Source organism: Hypanus sabinus, chromosome 5 (assembly GCF_030144855.1).
Source record: "Hypanus sabinus isolate sHypSab1 chromosome 5, sHypSab1.hap1, whole genome shotgun sequence".
Lineage (NCBI taxonomy): Eukaryota > Metazoa > Chordata > Chondrichthyes > Myliobatiformes > Dasyatidae > Hypanus > Hypanus sabinus.
The window spans coordinates 44953490-44974427 of NC_082710.1; the positions used below are offsets into that span (position 1 = coordinate 44953490).

The 20938-nt window shown below is 38.1% G+C and overlaps 1 protein-coding gene across 4 annotated transcripts in view; it reads right to left on the bottom strand.

Moving 5' to 3' along the window:
- Positions 1-20938, bottom strand: part of LOC132394116 (dual specificity protein phosphatase CDC14A-like) — a 90263-nt gene that overhangs the window by 27216 nt on the left and 42109 nt on the right. For all 4 annotated transcript variants that reach the window (XR_009512185.1, XM_059969875.1, XM_059969876.1 and 1 more), the window contains 7 exons: positions 14442-14508; positions 13943-14005; positions 13753-13840; positions 10628-10858; positions 7909-8047; positions 5771-5936; positions 2716-2834 (listed from right to left, as the gene is read on the bottom strand). Coding sequence is in view for 3 of the 4 variants with exons in the window: in XM_059969875.1 (XP_059825858.1) it covers positions 2716-2834; positions 5771-5936; positions 7909-8047; positions 10628-10858; positions 13753-13840; positions 13943-14005; positions 14442-14508 (873 nt within the window). In the remaining variant the exon portion in view is untranslated. The remainder of the gene's footprint in view (positions 1-2715; positions 2835-5770; positions 5937-7908; positions 8048-10627; positions 10859-13752; positions 13841-13942; positions 14006-14441; positions 14509-20938) is intronic.

A 20938-nucleotide genomic window follows, 5' to 3' on the forward strand; every position in this document is an offset into this window, starting at 1 on the left:
TTCCTCAACAGCACCAACGAATGTCCCAGCAAAGAGTTAGTTTCACTTTGGTTAAAATGCAACCTATCCTGCCTGTACAGGTCCCACTTGTCCTGGAAATAGACTCACTGATTCAAGAATTTAAAACCCTGCACCACCCCTTCAGCCACACGTTCATCTGACCTATCCTTCTCTTCCTATACTCACTAACATGTGGCACAGGAAGCAACCTTTGAGTCCAGCTCTTTCAATGACTGTCCTGTTCCCTAAACTGCAGGCAGGATCAGATATACGAGGAAACATTTTCTACCTACCTGATGCCAATAATTCCAACTTTACCAATGAAGAATGACATCATCCAGAAAATAAAAAGTCCTCTGCTCATTTGGGATTTGAACCCTTAAATATTACTTAGTTATTTATTCCCTCCATCACCAGCACACTGCCATCACAAAATACAAAATTCATTAATGCTTCCCCAACCCCACACCCTCCAAGGAAAAGCACCTGGAAGACCACTATCTCCAAGCCAAAGTTCAGTTCACATTTCATTCCATCTCAGAAAGATAACCACTCATTTTTCATCATCGGTGGGTGAAAAGCCAGAAACCTCCCATCTGATAGTACTATTGGAATTGAGGAAAGGAGCTGCCTACCACTTTCAAGGACAATTAATGACAGGCAGTAAATGCTGATCTTGTTGGCTATGCTCATAATTAAGTTGTTCGATAACCATACAGGAGATTGTCTTTATTATCTGTCCTAAATATGTTCTGTAATACTGAATATCAAAAGCCATATACTCCTAAAATGAAAAATATACAAGTTCCTCTCTTGCATATGGTTACATGAAATGCAATTACTTTCCGGTGATTTTACTCCCAGTTATATTCTTTGATTTAAGAGAAATCTATTCAACTGCGAGGCAAATGATCTACTTTTGCAATTTTTTGGGAAAGTGCACTAACTAGGGCTTAGATAGGGAATCATGGTGGAGTTGCTTCTATGTGACCAAGGAAACTAATCCTTGTCATCAAGGTTGAGCTCAGCTGAATTACTAATCAAAATGTTGAAACTGGGATATTTGTACAGAAGACAAATCAATAATAAGGCAGTGCTTGCAAAAGATCTTCCTCACAACACTAAAACACCATGTACATTCAAAATCAAACAGTTCAGCCAGTATGCTCACAAAGGCATTTCTAAGTATATAATGGTAGCATCAGTAGGTTTTACTTCATCCATTTCATCTCTCATACCATAAAATATTTTTCACTTTAGTGGGTTCAATAATGCTTTCACCAAGAACAACATTTTGAATGCGAAAAATATCACTGAAACAATAGGTTGATATTGTTAATTTAGTAAATTACTTCCATTCTACTCGTCCACTAAATTTTTCAAATGACAACTCTGGCACAATCTTGAGCCAAAGTAATAAAGTTGATTGCAAGTCTGCGCCACGGATGGTATATCTTTTTAATTCATGCACAACTGAACATTTATGAAAACTAGGAAAACAAGAAAACCAGTAAAGTCAGAATCGTGCTTTTATGAGTATAAAAACAGAGAACAATGTAAATAATAAAGGGATCTTAGAGACAAAGAAATCAGAATAGGGAAAACACTGAGTTACTTAACAAATACCTTCACGGTAGATGATTCAATAAACATGCCAGAAATACAGTATGTTTATTGAAAATTAATGGTTAAATCAAAAAGTACTTAAATGTGTAAGAGGCCTACAGCTTTGAGTTCTAGGTGTAGAGACAGTGAATGGAATTCTCTTGCCAGTAGAGAAAGATTAGTAAATGTTGCCATTTGGTCAGATTGGATATAGTAGTACATTAAATCTCAGCATTTTGGCACAGGAGGTGCTTACAAAAGCAAATAGGGGATTAGTCATTATTCTAGAGGGACTGGAGAAGGAGAGTAAATAATAGTTTATGATTTTAATGCAGACCAACAAACCAAGTATTAACAACCAGTTTTTATCTCCACAAAGCAGGAGCAAACATTTTTAACCAAAGGTAGTGTAGTGTATACTTTTGATATTTCAGAGAACGAAGAGGTAACATAATTGAACGCTACAGCATTCTGTTTGGGGGCAACAATACTCTGGACTACTATAGTCAATGGCTGTTTTCTCTGACCAAAGAGTCTAGAAATGAAGGACATAACCTCATATAAATGGTTGACCATTTAGTTACTCAGCTTTTCTTGTTAATTCTCATTTAAGAACTCCACTGCAATAACCACAGTGGGTTAGTATGCAGCTTAGATTAGGTATTCTCGACTCAGACTATTGGGAAGAAACTTTGTACCTCACTTTGTTTCTTAGGGAACCACACAAAACTCTCTTGGCAAGCCCCTATGCAACTCTGAACAGTGGGATGTCACCAAAAAAAAAAAATCTCAGTCAAACTTGCATTCATCTGAAGGCTGCAACAATGATTGAAGGGGGTCACATTGATAGCCACTGTAAAATTGTGAAGTTCTTGATACCGTCCCTAAGGCATATGAATGGGCCACAAAGAAGGGATGTTTACTTTGCAGCTTTTTGTATTATTTTGTTTCAGGAGTGTATGACATGGGTATTAATTATCTACAATTGAGATGTTTTCCACTCTCCAGAAACATTATTTCTTTATCTAGATCTAAAAGTATTTCTTGCTCAAGTCATCAAGTGCAAACCTCCAATTTTGACAGACCTAATATCCCTACAATGATACTCACTTTAATGATCCAGTGTTTACAGTTCTAGCTGGTCTCCTGCTTTTCAACACCCTGAGTTTATCTCCTTGTGTCATTTCATTTTTATTAGGGTAATGATCATCATTGTCATTATCATTGTACTGCGGAGAAAGAAGAAATTAAAAATCAGAATATTTAATAGGAAATGTCACTTTAATTAACATCACAAAAGACTAGAAAATCACAATCTTAACAGGGTAGAAGCCCACAAATATCATTTCCTATTGACATTATACATGACTAAAATAATTTACCATTTTTTAATCCTAATAATTTACGAAGTGCAAAATGGATTCTTGATTAAAATCTGCAACCAACAGTGTTTTACATACAAATTACAGCTCCATCCTTTGTGGCTTCCTAGCTAAAGCTTTTAGTAACACATACAAGATGCTGGAGGAACTTAGCATGTCAGGCAGCATCTATAGAGTGGAATAAACAGTCAAAGTTTCAGGCCAAGACCCTTTATCCAGACTGGAAGTGGGAGGAAGGAGGGGAGAAGGGGTACAAGCTATAAAGTGATACGTGAAGCCAGGTGGGCAATGAAGAGAAAAGTTGGGAGGTGATAGATAGAAAAGGTAAAGTGCTGAAGGAGAGGGAATCTGATAGGAGACAAGACTGGAAAAGATGAGAAGGGAAGGAAGTGGGGCACTGGTGGAAGGGATAGGCAAGTGAAGAGGTAAAAGGGGAGCCAGATGGAGGAATGGAAGAAGAGAGAAGGGAGAGGGGAAAAATTACCAAAAGGAGAAATTAACATTCATGCCACCAAACTGGACCATCATATTCCCAGATGGAATATGAGGTGTTGCTCCTCCAACCTGAGAGTGGCCTTAGTGGGCGTTTGCACTTCTTTCATTACTTGAAAATAAGACACTGAGTGAATTTAAAAATTATAAATGTTATATAATTAAGATAAAATGGTTTAGTCTGACTTTGAATTTATTTTATCCTGTTTAGTGGTGCTCAATATTTCTGGCTAACCATAATGAAGTATATGCCATAATGACTCAGTCAGAGAGATTCTAAAGCACTCATTCAAATCTCACTTATTCATCACTCCAAAGCTACCCAATTCTCTATTCCCAAATTGAAAATTCTCATTTACCTATTTAAACCCCTCCATCTGTTTCCTCATGCCCACCTCTAACCTCCCTCAACTACATCTCTCTTATCCTCTGTTCCTCTGGCTTGGTCTTTAAAATTGTCCATTTTCTTTTGCTGTACCTGTGGATGCAATTCTTTTAACCAACTCCAATTTAATTCTTCAATTCTTGTACCTCCTTACTTACCTATCTGTCCCTCCATACTTTGCTCTTGGCTCAGCCTGAATTGCGAAACTGTATTTCCAAGAAAACTGGGAACTATTTTAGATCAAAATGCAGTACAGAAACTAATTTGTTATTGGAAATGAAACTCGGACACTGACTTGATTTCAACTCAGCACTAGGTGGATGTGGTACATCTTGTGCCCTCTGTTGGCAGATCCCATGAACTATCAGCGGGAGCCATGCACAAGATTGTGGTCCCAATTTTACAAAATCTTTTCAGAAGCCATATATTTCCTAATCAGAGCACCTCTCAATCAATTGGACTAAATTTCTTAGCAGAGACAGTGTTGATTCTAACTTCTGGTCAACAGTGCTGAACATATTTGAGGCAAAATCTGGATGAATCCCAGTATTGAACGGTATCCCAGTCCTTTTAAACAGCCTTGTCAATTATAACATTGATGCAAACAATACCACCATAACAACTTCCTTTTCTGTTGGTTACCAATTATCAAAATACTTTGAAACCACGAAAGAATTTTTTAAGTGAAAATTGTGTAATAACTACCCCTTCTTCCACTTGCCATACCAATACAAGTGTCTTTAAGGTGGACGAACATCAAAAGCATTGTCAAAAACAGTTGTCACAACGATGTCAAAGAGGTACTAACTCTTAGAGGAGGGGAGAGAGGAAGATAGGCAGGAGGACAAAGGACAGAATTCCAAATCGTATCTAAGGTTAGGACACTACAACAAAAGGATCTGAATCTCTGCCACATCATTTTGCTTTTAGGAACATTTAGAAGGGTGGTTTCACCATTGTTTAGAAAAAGTTATTCAGTGACATTGTGAAGTAATTAAATAATATTGTGAACATGATTTTATATGCAGCTTTAGTACAGTATGATTGTAAAGTGTTGAGCTTTAATGAACAAATTGACATATCAAGATTAACATTATTCAAAGATTGGAGCTGCCAGACGACATCGAAGGGCTGGGCCCTGTGTAACAGTTTCTCAAACATTTCACTGATGTAGTATATTTGTGGATCAAAGATAAATAATGTGGACAAACAGTAAATTAATGTACTGAATTGCTTTGTACAGTGAATGAACACAATAACATGCCTGAACTATTATGAATACAGTATACTTAGGAAAAATTCTCATTATCTAACTTGAATGCCCTTTCAAAAAAGCAACTGGCTAGTTATGAGGAAGGTCCATCATTCATGTATGATTCAAACACTGGAGATATGCACACTGCTGTCAGGACAGCTACTCAGTCTGAATCCATTTTGCAAGACCTGGGATGAGCTACAGTGGTATTTATCAGGATTTGTCCAAAACAGTTACACGACATAGGACTGTGTGATGTAGGGTCTGTACTCTGGACACGCACTAAGAAAAATATTACTTGTTGCTGGGAAACGGACAGCACTGCAAAAATAGCCTGTTGTTTGCTGGAAACTCATTAGTGTTCCAGACTGCACACTGGCATGCTCAAAAGGACTATGCACTAAGATACACTAAAGATGGGGGCAACCACTACAAGGGCTCCATACAGAAAGGCTACAATTTAAGTCTCTCCTGCCACTGTAGGTGAAGTCTGCATTACAACCCTAAAATAATTTGCTTTAGGGTGGTAAATGAATGAGAACTGTTGAATGTTATTGCTAAGTAAAGGGAACGACATAACTTATTTCAAAATGTGTTTTATTCTCAATGTAATGCTCAAATCTTGTTCCAAATTTTTTTTTTTTTACATACCATGTGACTTTCTTGTTCATCACACATCCTATTCTGATCATCACTGATGGAGATATCATCAACTCCAGAAAGGATCCTAGTAACGCCACCCTTCTCCTTTCCATTCATCTGCTCTTTAACTTTTGCACGGAACAGGTCACCTTGGGTCCACAGGCTAGCTTGTTTCCTGCCAAATGTAACAAACAATTTAAAGGATATCAAGTACAGGGGACCGTAAAAGGTACTTCATTTGTTCTACATCTCTTAGTTCAGAAACTGTCCAGAACATTTATCTTCCTTCTGACAAGATGCCAAGTCCTAATTCCTCTACTCCCCGTTAAACTGAATTTACATGTAATTGTGTTACATGCCACCATTGATTAGTAGAATTTAATATACTCAGTTTTACATACATTCCTATTAGCTTTCAAACAATTGACAGAAAAACGTTAATATCAAGCAGTCTGACGCCAACAGTTTTCCTACAAAAAAAGGCCTTTATCTAGATATTAGTATTTGTATTGATAGTTGTTCTTCAAACCATAAAAATCTAGTTTCACAATGAACAATTTGCACAGAATACCATGTTTTTCATATACACCACTTTTTCTATCTCTTTTCCCCCAGTGTTTCTGTGGGATCCTGTGCACTTCATTCTCCTTGTCACAAATATAAAGAAACATGTCATGAGAATAAAGAACAAGTGCACAGGACCCAAATGAAAAACTGAAAAGAAAGAATGATTTTTTCTTACTGATGATCTTTGGGGGTTTTGGGTAACGTATCAATGATATAATTAAATAAACTTTAAACGATAATCCAAAATCAGAATCCTATGATGCTGAAAATAAAACCTGAAACTCCTGAGTATTTCCAATATTTTCAGTTTTATTTTAAACTTTGTTGAATGGCCGAGTTTAATTGAGGCAGCTCCATTTTATTCACTGATACTTCACTCACCATTCACAAGAGCAGATGAAGATGCTGACTGACCTTCAGACTAAGTACAGTGACATAGCTAGCAGAGCTAGAAGCAGCTCCAGTGATTGGGGTTCAGTCCTGTCCTCCAATACTGTTTATGCGAAGCTTGCAGAAACTCCACGTAACAGTATGAGTTTGCTCCTGTTTCATTCCACACCCAATAGATATGCAAATTGGTAGGTTAGTCGACCAGTGTAAATTACCCAAGGTGATTACAGTAATGGAGATTGAAACTGATCAGAGTGTGAGGAGGATAAAATGGGATCAGCTTAACTGAACACCTGATGGTTTGAAGGGCCTGTTTCTATGGTTTGCGATCAGAAAACTTTACATTTTCACATTAAGATGCTCCAAAGGGAAGGTTACTTTTGTAATGCATTTTTTCAGCTTTAGTATATCTTAATTTGAAGCTGGTGATTTGAGCTGCAGACAGCAAATGCTATACTCTATTACATAAAAACATGGAAAGTGAACATTTGTAGTAAATCAAGGATGCTGATCCTGACCCTTTTCTTACCTTTCACATATTTGTTCTTCATTTATGTAGGAATTGGGCAGGAGGGGGTGGGTCTTCATAAATCAGAAACAATAATTATGGAGCTAGTGAACAACTGGAAAGAAATGTGTGTGACCTTCACTGTCCAAGGACCATGCGTCACACAAGAATCTTCCAAATCTATTACTTAGTACAATCCAGTAAAGGAGGCAACTCTTTGCATCTCCAGTTCTGACACGGTAACAAGCTCCTGATGCTTTCAGAAGTAATTGGTAAGAACAGATCAAGAACTTTGACCTGCTTTCTAATATTCTCTTCTCCCTCTAGAACTCTTCCCACCAACAAATTTCGTGGTATGGAAACTCTTCTCGAGATCTGTAGTCTTAAGCTTGTATTCACTTCCTCAATGCACAATACCAACATGATGACGCTGTATTTTAAAAAGCCATTAATTTTAACATTTGCAGATAATGATCAAATACATATTGGAAAACTAAAAGCAAAACAATGCAGAACTCAGAGATAAAACATACAGTAAAACACTAGCAATAATCAGCAGCCCAGGTCCACCGGTGCTGCCTGATCTGTTGAACATTCCCAACAATTTCAAAGCAGAGATCAGGTATGGCTGAAAAACATTTATGTTTAATATGACTTACTACTAAGTTTGGCATTTACTCACTCTTCTAAAAAGTGCTGCTGAGGTCCTATAACTGATCCCGGTCGACATATTCTGATCCAGGCAATGGCTTCTGCTGCTGTTAATCTGTAGTGCTTCATGATATAACATGCTATAAGAGTACCAGTTCGACCTAAGCCAGCTAAAATATTTCAAAGAAGTTACAAGTCATTTTTTTGTGTCTGAAAACTTTAAAATGTGTTAAATATGCAGAATTTGCTAAAAGGCTTTAACTAGGTAAAAAAAACACAATTCAGTTCATAAAAAATTGACTACATACTTCCCATGTTTCTTAAAGCCAAAGTGCAAAATCCATTGCTGCCAAGTGCCATGCTCCATTGTGTTCTAACCATGCTGCAGAATTGGGAGATACACACAGTGGCTACTTTATTAGGTACCTCTGTACACCTGCTCATTAATGCAATTATATAATCAGCCAATCCTGTGGCGGCAACTCAATGCATAGAAGCATGCGTCATGGTCAGAAGGATAGACTTTAGATGGTCACTCATTATACACCAGCACAAAAGGGTGGGAATGATGTCCCAATCAGGTTGCCTGTTTTACTCTGGACATCGACCTTCTTGGAGATGCACTCAAGCACAAGACCATATAAGGCACAGAAGCAGAATTAGACCATTTGTCCCATCACCTGCTCTGCCATTCAATCATGGTTGTTCTTTTTTTTCCCCTTCTCAGCCCGCTCCTTAGCCTTCTCCCCATAACCTTTGAAGCCATGTCCAATCAAGAACCTATCAAGCTCTGCCTTAAATACACCCAATGACCTGGTCTTCACAGCTGCCTAGGGTAACAAATTGCACAAATTCACCACCCTCTGCTAAAGAAATTTCTCTGTATCTCTGTTTTAAATGGATGCTCCTATTCTGAGGCTGTTCCCTCTTATCCTAGACCATTGGAAAGATCCTTTCCACATCTACTCTGTCTAGGCCTTTCAATATTTAAAAGGTCTCAATGAGATCCCCCCCCCCCCATCTTTCTAAATTCCAGTGAGTACAGACCCAGAACTATCAAGCGTTCCTCGTATGATAACCCTTTCATTTCAAGAATCATCCTCGTGAACCTCCTCTGGACCCTCTTCAGTGCCAGCACATCTTTTCTTAGATGAGGAACCAAAAACTGTTCACAGTACTCAAGATGAGGCATCACCAGTGCCTTATAAACCCTCAGCCTCACATCCCTGCTCTTGTATTCGAGATCTCTTGAAATGAATGCTGACATTGCATTTGCCTTCCTCATCACCAACTCTCCTTGCAAGTTAACCTTTAGGGTGTTCTGCACAAGGACTCTCAAGTCCCTTTGCATCTCAGATTTTTGGATTTTCTCACCATTTAGAAAATGGTCTGCACATTTATTTCTACTACCAAAGTACATGACTATGCATTTTCCAATATTGTATTTCATTTACCATTTCCTTGCCCATTCTCCTAATCTGTACAAGTCCTTCTTCAGCCTACCTGCTGCTTTACCGATCTTCATATCATCTGCAAACTTGGCAACAAAGCCATCTATTCCGTCATCTAAATCACCGATATACAGCACAAAAAGAAGCGGTCTCAACATTGACCCCTGCAGAACACCACTCGTCAGTGGCAGCCAATCAGAAAAGGATCCTTTTATCCTACTCAGCGCCCCCTATCAATCAGCCAATGCTCTAACCACGTTAGTAACTTCCCTGTAATACCATGGGCTCTTAACTTGGTAAGCAGCCTCATGTGTGGCACCTTGTCAAAGGCCTTCTGAAAGTCTAAATATACAACATTCATTGCATCCCTTTTATTAATCCTACTTGAAATTTCCTCAAAGAATTCTAATGGGATTGTCACGCAAGATTTTCCCTTAAAGTCACCGTGCAGACTTTGTCCTGTCTTGTCCTGTGTCACCAAGTACTGCATAACCTCATCCTAACAACTGACTCTAACACTGAGGTCAGGCTACCTGGTCTGTAATTTCCTTTCTGCTGCCTTCCTTAAACAGTTTAGTGACAATTGCAATTTTGCAGCCTTCTGGCACCATGCCAGAGTCCAATGATTTTTGAAAGATCATTACTAATGCCTCCACAATCTCTACTGCTACCTCTTTCAGAACCCTAGGGTGCAGTTCATTTGGTCTGGGTGACTTATGTACCCTTGGGTCTTTCAGCTGTTTGAGCACCTTCTCCCTTGTTGTAGTAATTACATTCATTTCTCTTCCCTCACACCCTTCACATCTGGCACACAGCTAGTGTCCTCCACAGTGAAGACTGATGTAAAATACTCATCTAGCTCATCTGCCATCTCCTTGTCCCGTTTTTATTTCTCCAGCCTCATTCTCTCGCAGTCCTATATCCACTCTCATCCTTCTTTTATTCTATGTAAGAATGTAAGGAAGGAGCATCCCATCACAAGCCTGACATGTCTGGTGGATAGGGGAGGCAACATCCACCATCGCTAATGTTTTAAAATGTCAAAAGTTGCATTTCTAAACTAGAATACATTATCTAAACATCAAGGAATAGAAAATACACTTTGCCCAATTCGTGTTGTGAAAGATAAAGAACCCTAATCGTGACTTTCCACTGGTCCAGATTTAATTTCAGATGTTGATTAGTCTCAACTTGTGCTTTTGTGTAAACGTTTAAGTTTTCTTTTACAAAATTCTTAAGTAAATATGCTATGATATTAATGCCATTATCAACACTGTAAATGTTAATGAGGAACCATACCTTTACAGTGCACAGCAACGACACCCTTTGCATTCTCACAGATGTTCAAGAACTTTTTGACTATAGTATCACTAGGGGTACTTCCATCCACAAAGAAGAGATCATAGTGGTCAAAGCGAGCATCTGTGAATCGCTTGGCATCATACATTTTCTTGTTCAAACGAATAATTGTGGTGACATTGTGTTTTCGAAAGTACTGGAAATAGGCCTCTGGAGCGTGCAGAGGGTAGCCTAATCCAATAAGGAAGAGAAATGGTATGTCGATTAAGTTTGACAACTTTTAAAATGACTCCAGGCACAACACAAGCAGTACACCTAAAAATTGCTTACGATACAAAGCTTCTACATTCTGATAAAGAAGTTGTACTTGAAATAATGGCTTTTAACCTTACAATAACAATCTATGCAACAAACAGTAACCCGCTATTTCACTGAATGTACTTAAGTAGTAGATGGACAGATTTCTAGATGTAAAACATCAAGGGATTCAGGATGAAAGCAAGTTATGGTATTTTGATAAAGGATCAGTTGTGACTGCACCAAGCGAAGTAGCTGTCTGGAAGGGAGTACTCCCGCTTCTTTTTGATTCTTCTGTCTCTGCAAACTGTTCAAGCCTTGTTTACAAAGACTCTGCAAATTTAGAACACAAATCAACCACTTTCTCTAAGTAACAATTTCTATCCCTTTATTAAAGTGCCTTCCACAAAACTTTTCAATCAAATTAAAAATCAAATCTTTCACAATTTCTGGCTGTCACTCGAACTCATTAGGAGGTTATGGCAGCAGCTAAGTGTTTCTGGCTTGCTTCAGAAGCAGCAGTTTGGAAATGTGTTTGGTGTGCAGGACTTCTCTCCCAGTGAGGCCTCAGGACTAAACCCGTGAACATGGAAAAGCACTGCTACACCTGGGAATGGAATGTGATCACAAAGTGATTAACGATTACTGGGAAAATATGGGTAGTAAATTCAACATCAGCAACTTGTTTGCTGACAATACAGGTGTAGCAAAATAAAAGAAATGAGCTAGAGGAGATATTGGGAGAACATCAAATCTTAAAAGAGCAGAAGGAACTTGGGAGAGAATCCAGAGGAAATGGATTAGGTAGTTGAGAACAGGATTTTGAGTTGATGGGAGACGTGCAATATTCAAGAAGCTAGATTTAAGGAATGCAGAGTGCAAAAGTGATATTACTGCAGGGCTGAATGAGAACATCAAAGTAAAGAGCAAAGAGGTGATGAAATGATTTAAATGCAGCTCTAAGCACTGGAGGTAGTGGTGGATGAGAGAGTTGTCAAAAGAAAATATAAAACATTAATTATGGGGGTGATGGGTGATGGACTTACCATTTTTGACTCTTGAATGGGTAGTAGATTTTGAATTTAGAGGAAAGGAGGCCAAAAAGGACTTTGTACAGTCAAGCCTGGAAATGTGGATGAGGTTCTCCCAGGGAGTTGGGAAAGATGTAGAAGTGAAATACATGGTGTTCAACACTTAAAGATCACAAACCTCTGAATAAAATTCTGAGCTCTAAGAATACGTCTGCTGCTAGGATAACATTCAAAGTTTCATGAACACCAGCTATTCTTCAATTTTGTTTTCCTCCGAAGCAACATTCAAAATGCAGATTAGTATTTTTCCCACACAAATGGAGGGACTGCAGTGGAGGACGACTTCAAACCTAACAGGAGTGGTGAGGAGGGAGGAGGTAGCTCTCAGTTACCATTCTTAACAACGTGAAGGCTAATTGCTGAGAAACATGGAAGTGCATTCAGCTTCTTTAACAGTTAAAGGGAAACTTGGAATGTAGGAAAATTTACAGCGGATGGAATCCACAAAGTGAGAATGTATATGTCCAATGCAAAGTCAGCTGATTTAAACAATGCACTGCTTGCTGCATAAGATCATACTTACTTGAAAAGTCACTGTATTATCCTAAAGTTTGCATCTGTGATCTTAGTAGGAGTGTAAAAAATACTTCTGTAACACAGCACATATTGTACTTAACTCAGTAGAACCGTAGAGACTTGCAAGTCAGCAACCGTGAAGTTCTGATGAAGAGTCTCAGCCCAAAATGCTGACTCTAATCCTCTCCAAAGATGCTGCCTGACCTGCCGCATTTTGTGTCTGATACAAGAAACTTACAAGTATGGGAGTGTTCAAATGATAGATTTTCTGCTCCAATGGAAGAACAGAGCAACTGGTATAGATGGGGGAGAATTAAATACCAAGGATGGGAATAAACTACATTCAAAATTCAATAAGTACTATGCTTCCAGCATAATCGTGAAGATCCAATTACCTATTTGGTTCTTGGAGTTGAAAAGAGAGATTCCTCACCTTTCCTATGATCAAAATTATTCAACTAACTTAAAAGGTGACAAGCAGAAAAAAACATGTTTGACATACTCCTTAAATAATTGATATTAAACCAAAGTTAATAGATATTTATTTTTAAATAGGGTGCAAAAGATGATGTTGCAGCAACAGTTTAGGTAAAATATTCAAGAATAAGGCTAAAAGGGGAAGGGGAGGAACTGGAAACAAATGGTAGGGGTCTGGATGACAATGCAAAGATTATGCATTAGCTTACAGAGTAGATTTAAGGAGTAGATTTAAACACAAGAGGTAAGAGTTTCAAATTTGAGGAACTTGGGGACTGGAAGTCAGTGATGTCAGTTAAAGAAAATAAAGTGATTGGTGTACAAGATTTGGTGCCTTAATTTAATGAAAGTGGTGGAGATTTGGATGAAATGAATATTTACCAAAAGTGACAGATTCATGGCCATTCAGGAGAGAATTAAACAAAGTTACATCAAAGTTTTAAAATATTTACAATATGTAAACAAGCCTATTATCTGAACAAATCTAAATCAATAGATTAATGTTGCATGAACCACACTACATGCTCTTTTATCCAAACCCATGAACAATTTATTCTGTCCCTATCCAGCACATACTTAACAACATGTAGTGCACCTCAACTAACACTTGCACCAAATAAAATACCACCAAGGCATCTTGAAAATAAAAATCATTGGACAAATATTACGTGGATATCGCAAGAGCATTATTTAATAATTGAGTACCACATTCAAGGCTGAGCAGTGACGCGATTCAACACCTACCATTTTCTACTTTGCTCTTTGGATGTGGTCCACTGAAGGCCAAAAACTTGCTGGGAATAATCCAGTTAAAATCTCCGTTTTCTGCCCTCTGCAATGAAGTTAGAGGCACTTACTTATTCATGAAAGTTTGTTAGTCTTGAGGTATATCAATCAGAAAAAGTAATCTCCTAATACAATAAAAAACACTAACCTCATAATGTTCATATTCATCTACATCAAATGTATTAAAATTGAAGAAATCATATTGCACAGCCTAAAAAAAAGTATGTTAAGATGAATAGTAATTCTAGCACTGTAACAAGTAAATTAACAGTTTCCTGAAACCTGCATTGAATTTGATATTTGTCAGTTTGTATAGATACCAACTCATATTTCCATTTCAGTAAAAATTTCAGATGCACTTCATGCACAGAGTAGTGAATTCCTGAAGTAAGTATTTTGGGAGGATAATTGAGGTGACCCTTTGGAACACACTCAAAATAGTGTTACTTGATAGCAGTGGGAGGAAATTAGAATATTTCAAGTTTCTGTACAAGGATGAGTCATCAAGTTTTTAAACTGATGTGCGAAGTCTAGGTTGACAAAAGTTTCCTCAAACCATTATTAACAAGGTTCATCATTAAACCATGCACGACAATCAATGAAAAACAAAAAGCCAGGAAATGTTAATTATTGATTTAGCATCTTACCTTACTAACAGCAAGTAAACAGTCTAGAACTGTTAGCTTATATGTGCACGTGCCAAATGAGGCATCTCTGTAATAAGAAACATTTTAAGCTAATCAAAAAGTGAACAAGACATATTTGTTCTATAAACAAACTTAGTATGTCACATAATATTCATAGCCAGCAACTGATATCAATGATACATTAAGAGCAACTCTAGAGCATCTGTTTTTAAACGCATTCATGCCTGCAATACTTACATTTAAGCATTTTGGTGATCTGGAACTAAATCATTTCATTTGTTTACTAATCCTGACACATTTGAACTCTAAAATTGATCTAATCACTGCTGTGTACAAACTGAAAAACAGAATATTGCAAAGATAACAGAGTTTTCAGTTCTACAGATTTTGTGACCACTGAAGCTTTACAAATTTTCAGCAGAGTCCACGCATAATGACTAGTACTTCAATACTAAAGCAAGATTACTTGAGTTTTTCTGCTTATAACCTAATGCAATCTTAAAGACCACCAAACAAAGAAAACATGAACATGTACGACTAATTTCAAAGAAGAAACATAGATATATCATTTGGACGTCTTCACACATACTATCTTTATCTCCAACTTTCAGCTAGAAATCAGCAATCTGGCACATATTTCCACTCAATGCTAATCAATACAACTCTAGGGTGCTGTGTGTGGACACTCCCATCACAATTACTCCTGAGTTGTGAAGTTCATGAACTGGGACAGAATGATTGTATAACTAAACCTGCATATTACTATAGTAATATAATCTGTGCTCCCTGTGTCTGGTCTTGTGATGTGTGTGCATTTCCATGCAAGTACATATAGCTTTATCTTTTATTGTGCTTTATCTGTACTCCTCATATACAGTTCTGTGCAGAAGTCTTAGGCAACCTAGATTTTTTTATATAAATTTTGTCTTGATGTTTATTTTTTATCTTCTGCATTAGTGTCAGTAGAAAAGAGTAAATTTTAGATTTCTAAACATTCATTTTCTAAAAAATAAATGTCAAAAGTTTTAAAGAAAGTAACATTAAGTAACAGACCACTTTTCAAATAAAACCTTGATTACTTTGTAGGTATACAGCCCAGTGCATGATTAAAAAAGATAACAAACAGGTGCTAATGATCAATGACATATTGAGTTAAATTAACTGAATTGATTAACTGGAAATGAAACTGATGGAGAAGGAATTGAACTGGACAAAGGACCAACAAATTAAAAAGTAAAGGCGTGGCAGATGTGACAGGTTAACCTTCAAATCATCAGTTCTTACACCAGGGCAAGAGTGAGCATAGTAACGAGACACAAGATGGTCATCCTGCATCAGCAAGGTCTCTCCCAAGCAGAAATTTTGCAGCCGACAGGAGTTTCAAGATGTGCTGTGTAAGCTCTTCTTAAGAAGCACAAAGAAACAGGCAAGGCTGAGGACCAGAAATGCAGTGGTCGGCTAAGGAAACTGTGCAGCAGACAAGAGAGACATCAAACTCACGTCCCTTCTAAATCAGAAATCCAGCATTCCTATCAGCTCTGAACTCGCAGAAACCACTGGAACCCAAGTACACCTCACTGTCTGGAGAAGTCCTATCAGAAGTGAACTTAATGGAAGAGTTACTGCCAAAAAGCCAAGAGACTCACCTACGCACAAAACACAAGGATTGGGGTGTTGAACAATGACAGCACATACTCCGATCTGACAAGTCAAAATTTGAAATATTTGGCTCAAACAGGAGGTAGTTTGTAGAAGAGCTGAGAGTTCTACATGGATAAGTGCAGCCAACAGTAAAACATGGCAGAGAGCCCCTGTAGGTTTGGGACTGCATTTCTGAAAATAGAGTTGGTGAGCTGGTCAAAATTAATGGAATCCTCAATGCTGAGAATTATAAGCAGATTCCCATCCATCCTGCAATACCATCAGGGAGGTGTCTGATGGTTCCCAACTTCATTCTGCAGCAGAACAATAACTGCAAACACATGGCCAAGGTCATAAACAACTATCTTCAGTGAAAAGAAGAACAAGAAGCTCTGCAACAGATGGTACGACATCAACAGAGCCCTGATCTCAACATCGTTGAGGCTGTCTGGGATTACCTACAGAGACAGGCACAAGCAAGGCAGTCATAGTCTGCTGAAGAACGGTGATAAGTTCTCCAAGATGCTTGGAACAACCCATCAGCCAAATTTATTTTAAAACTGCACAACAGGGTACCTAATAAAATGGATGCAGTTTTATAGGCAAAGGTTTCAATAGGTACATTTAATGTCAAGAGAAATTTATACAATATACATCCTTAAGTTCTTTTTCCACCTGTAAAGGGTGGTTACATTAAATATTGATTAGAGTTGTTTTTTCTGTTTACTGCTTTTTATAGTAATTTTTTGATAAAATTATTTTTGAAAGCATTTCACTTTACAATTTTTTTTTACATGAGCCTAAGACTTTTGCACAGTACTGTACATTGGAGCTGCCATTAGGACACTGTTCTCTCAGCACTGGTGACAACAAACTACTGGAAGCAAGTGTGACAGGATTTAGGGGACTGTGGCTATATGCTGCACTTGCCGTGCAGTTTTGCTTTGCAAGTTAAGACTAGCTTGATCAATAAGGGTAGGTGTATTTGGACCATAAAGAACCTTCGCACCAAAATAACTGATCCAGCAAAGACTTCCAGACATGGAGTGAATTTCTGTAGAAGTCCTTCACTTATCCACAGGATACGACCACTGAAGACACTAATGAAGTTGACCCTCAATAACTCTGATCACTTTATTGTAATGTGGGTGAACAGTTGATTATTTGCAAAACATCAACACTGCTATGTAACCCCTCTTCTTTCCTTTACTCTAATTGTTTCCCCAATTGAAAAGCAAATTCTAAAAAAAATCCTCCTACAAATTTAATATTGCATGCCCAACAGCATTCAATAAAAAAAATTTAAATGTCAGCAATTATTTACAAAGTTGTTAAATCTAAAATAAGGTTAAAAATGACTCCCTTTGGATATGGTTCAACCTCTCTATGGGCGGAAGTTCCCACTTACTTCAAAAAGGCAACAATTATGCCAGTGCCTAAGAAGAATAATGTGAGCTGCCTTAATGACTATCACCCGGTAGCACTCACATCTACAGTGATGAAATGCTTTGAGAGGCTGGTCATAACTAGACTGAACTCCAGTCTCAGCAAGGACCTGGACCCATTGCAATTTGCCTATCGCCACAACAGGTCAACAACAGATGCAATCTCAATGGCTCTTCACACAGCTTTAGACCACCTGGACAACACAAACACCTAAGTCAGGATGCTGTTCATCGACTATAGCTCAGCACTTAACACCATCATTCCCACAATCAAGAAGTTACAGAACCTGGGCCTCTGTACCTCCCTCTGCAATTGGATCCTCAACTCCCTAACCAGAAGACCACAATCTGTAATATCTCCTCCTTGCTGACGATCAACACTGTTGCACTTCAAGGGTGTGTGCTTAGCCCACTGCTCTACTCTCTCTCTACCCATGACTGTGTGGTTAGGCATAGCTCAGATAACATCTATAAATTTGCTGATGATACAATCATTGTTAGTAGGATCTCAGATGGAGAGGAGAGGGCATATAGGAGTGAGATATGCCAAGTAGTGGAATAGTGTCGCAACAACAACCTTGCACTCAACATCGGTAAGATGAGAAAGCTGATTCAGGATTTCAGGAAGGGTAAGATGAAGGAACACACACCAATCCTCATAGAGGGATCAGAAGTGGTAAGAGTAAGCAGTTTCAAGTTCCTCAGTGTCAAGATTGCTGAGGATCTAACCTCAATCCAACATATCAATGCAGCTATAAAGAAGGAAATACAGCGACTATACTTCATTGGGAGTTTGAAGAGATTTGGTTTGTCAACAAATACACTCAAAAACTTCTATAGATGTACTGTGGAGAGCATCCTGACAGGCTGCATCACTGTCTGGTATGGTGGGGGAGGGGGGAGGTGGGCTACTGCACAGGACCAAAAGAAGTTGCAGAGGGATCGAATCTAGTCAGCTCCAACTTGGGTACTAGCCTACAAAGTACCCAGGACATCTTCAAGGAGTGGTGTTTCAGAAAGGCAACATCCATTATTAAGGACCTCCAGCACCCAGGGCATGCCTTTTCTTACTGTTACCAACAGGTAGGAGGTACAGAAGCCTGAAGGCACACACTCAGTGATTCAGCTTCTTCCCTTCCGCCATCCGATTCCTAAATGGACATTGAACCTGTGAACACTACCTCACTTTTTTAATATACAGTACATTATTTCTGGTTTTTTGCATGATTTTAATCTATTCAATATACATACTGTAAGTTTATTTTTTCTATTATTTTACCTTTTGTTTCTTCTTCTTCAATATTATGTATTGCATTGCATTGAACTGCTGCTGCTAATTTAACTAATTTCACGAAAAATGTTGATAATAAATCTGCTTCTGATTTGAAAGATACAACTGGCAACTACTGTACATACTTGTTCAGTTACAAAAACTACGAAACGCATGTAGGGGTTATTGGAAAACAAACCAAAACAGCTGAGGACTAAGCCAGGGTAATCAACACATTTCCAAATAACAAATTTCCAATTCAAAAAAAGTATGTTTGATTCTGTTATGTTTTGTAACTTCAAAACATTAAACTAATTCAAAGAAAGAAGGGAGTCTGAAAACAGGGGTGTAACTTCAATTTTACTTTTAGCAAGATGCATACATATCATGTGGTAGAATGATGATGTATGAAATGTATGTATGCATATAAATAATAATGAAGTATTTAAATGAAGAATGCTTAATCAACCAGTGTACATACAAGATTACTCAAATATTATTGAAATATTAAATATACAACACTCCTCCCTGCTTAGCTATAAACTCCAATTCAATAGAGAATGTATCTCAACTATATACTCAGTATATTATATAATGCAACTACTATGTATAGACATCCACCACATAGCAAATTTTAAATTGCCCCATTTAGGCTTTAAGGTTTAGTCACTGTGGAGAATTTCTTATTCTTGTGGGATAACATCTTTCCTAACGAGGGGGAACACTCTGCTTGGCAGGTGAGACTTGTATCTGTGAAAATAATCTCGGGTTCTGGGGCATCTGCCGCGGTGATTGTACGAGTTGACGCAGACTGCAGGAAGTTGTTCTGCCAGCTCTGGACACCACCTTCTCTCTTTGGATCTACTTCAGTCTGTTTCTTGTTCTTTCTCACATTCCTTCTCTCTTTCGCACCATTCTTTTTCTCATTCACATTCTTTATCTCCATCTCTTCCCTCCTTTTTCTTCTTCTAGTTTGTGGATCTTGATCCTGAGAAGCTCCATTTATTTCACAGGAGTATTCTCTTATTAATCCTTCTATTGCTCCCCTTAAGATCTGATCTCTTCTCTTGGTATCCTCAACCACAACATCATCTGACAAACCCTTTGTTTTCATATCTCCATTGACTCCTTTCTTTATTGCCTTCCATTCATCCAGCTGGGCTTTGGTCTTTGCATCTAGTTTTACAAGCAGCTTTTTGTTTCTCACTTGAAGTTCATGCAATAACCTTAATGCACGCAGAGTAGAGTCTGGTTCTTTATATTTGCAAAAGCCATATGCTTTCCTGAAGCTCCCTGAACTCTCTTCCAGCTTAAAAGCAAGCCACATTTTGCAAGTAACTCTCTGATTAATGTTACAGAAGCTTTCTCAGATATATTGCCTACGAAAACTATAGTAGTCATATCACCGCTTTCGACACTTTCACACTTCGGAGAAACATGTTCTTCCGTGGTCCAATATGTTTTCCAACCAGAGGTTGTACCAACACCCATTTGTCCTTTGTTGTGCAACGGTTCATGGTGTTTGGCATGGACAGTTGTGACATCCTTTCTTAATTCACTTTTGTATGGCATCATAGCAGGAAATGCGGCATGCTAGTATACTCATCTCAGCCAATCATGTCCCCACAATGCTGGTCCTTCTGTTTTTACCACATACAAGGTCAATGTAGCTTGTTGGTTGTTCATAGTTACAAATGTTTTTCCCACAGGAATTATCTTTTCTCCAGTACAAGTTCTTAAATTGGATTTCTGTAGGTTTCAGTTTGGTATCTTTGAAATGCCTCTCAAACTCATTTTGTGGAATGGCTGGAACAGCTGAACCAGAATCTAATTCAATTTTGATTAATCTTCCATTCATTTGTGGCATAAGCCATATTGCTTGTTTATTGCTTATTTTCACACTGAAAATCTCAAGGCTACACAATCCTGCGTCACTCTCACCGTTATCAGATTTTTGACCAATAGCATGCAGATTAGTACTCGTTTTGAAACTACAACTTGACTTTCTAGGTTTTCATCTTCCCGGAGCAGTCCATTTATTTTTATCTGCCCAATATGCTCTTTGTATCTGTCCTACTTCATTGCATTTTCTGCAAGTTTCACCTTTAAATTTGCATTTGACATATGTTAGCGCCTGCCAA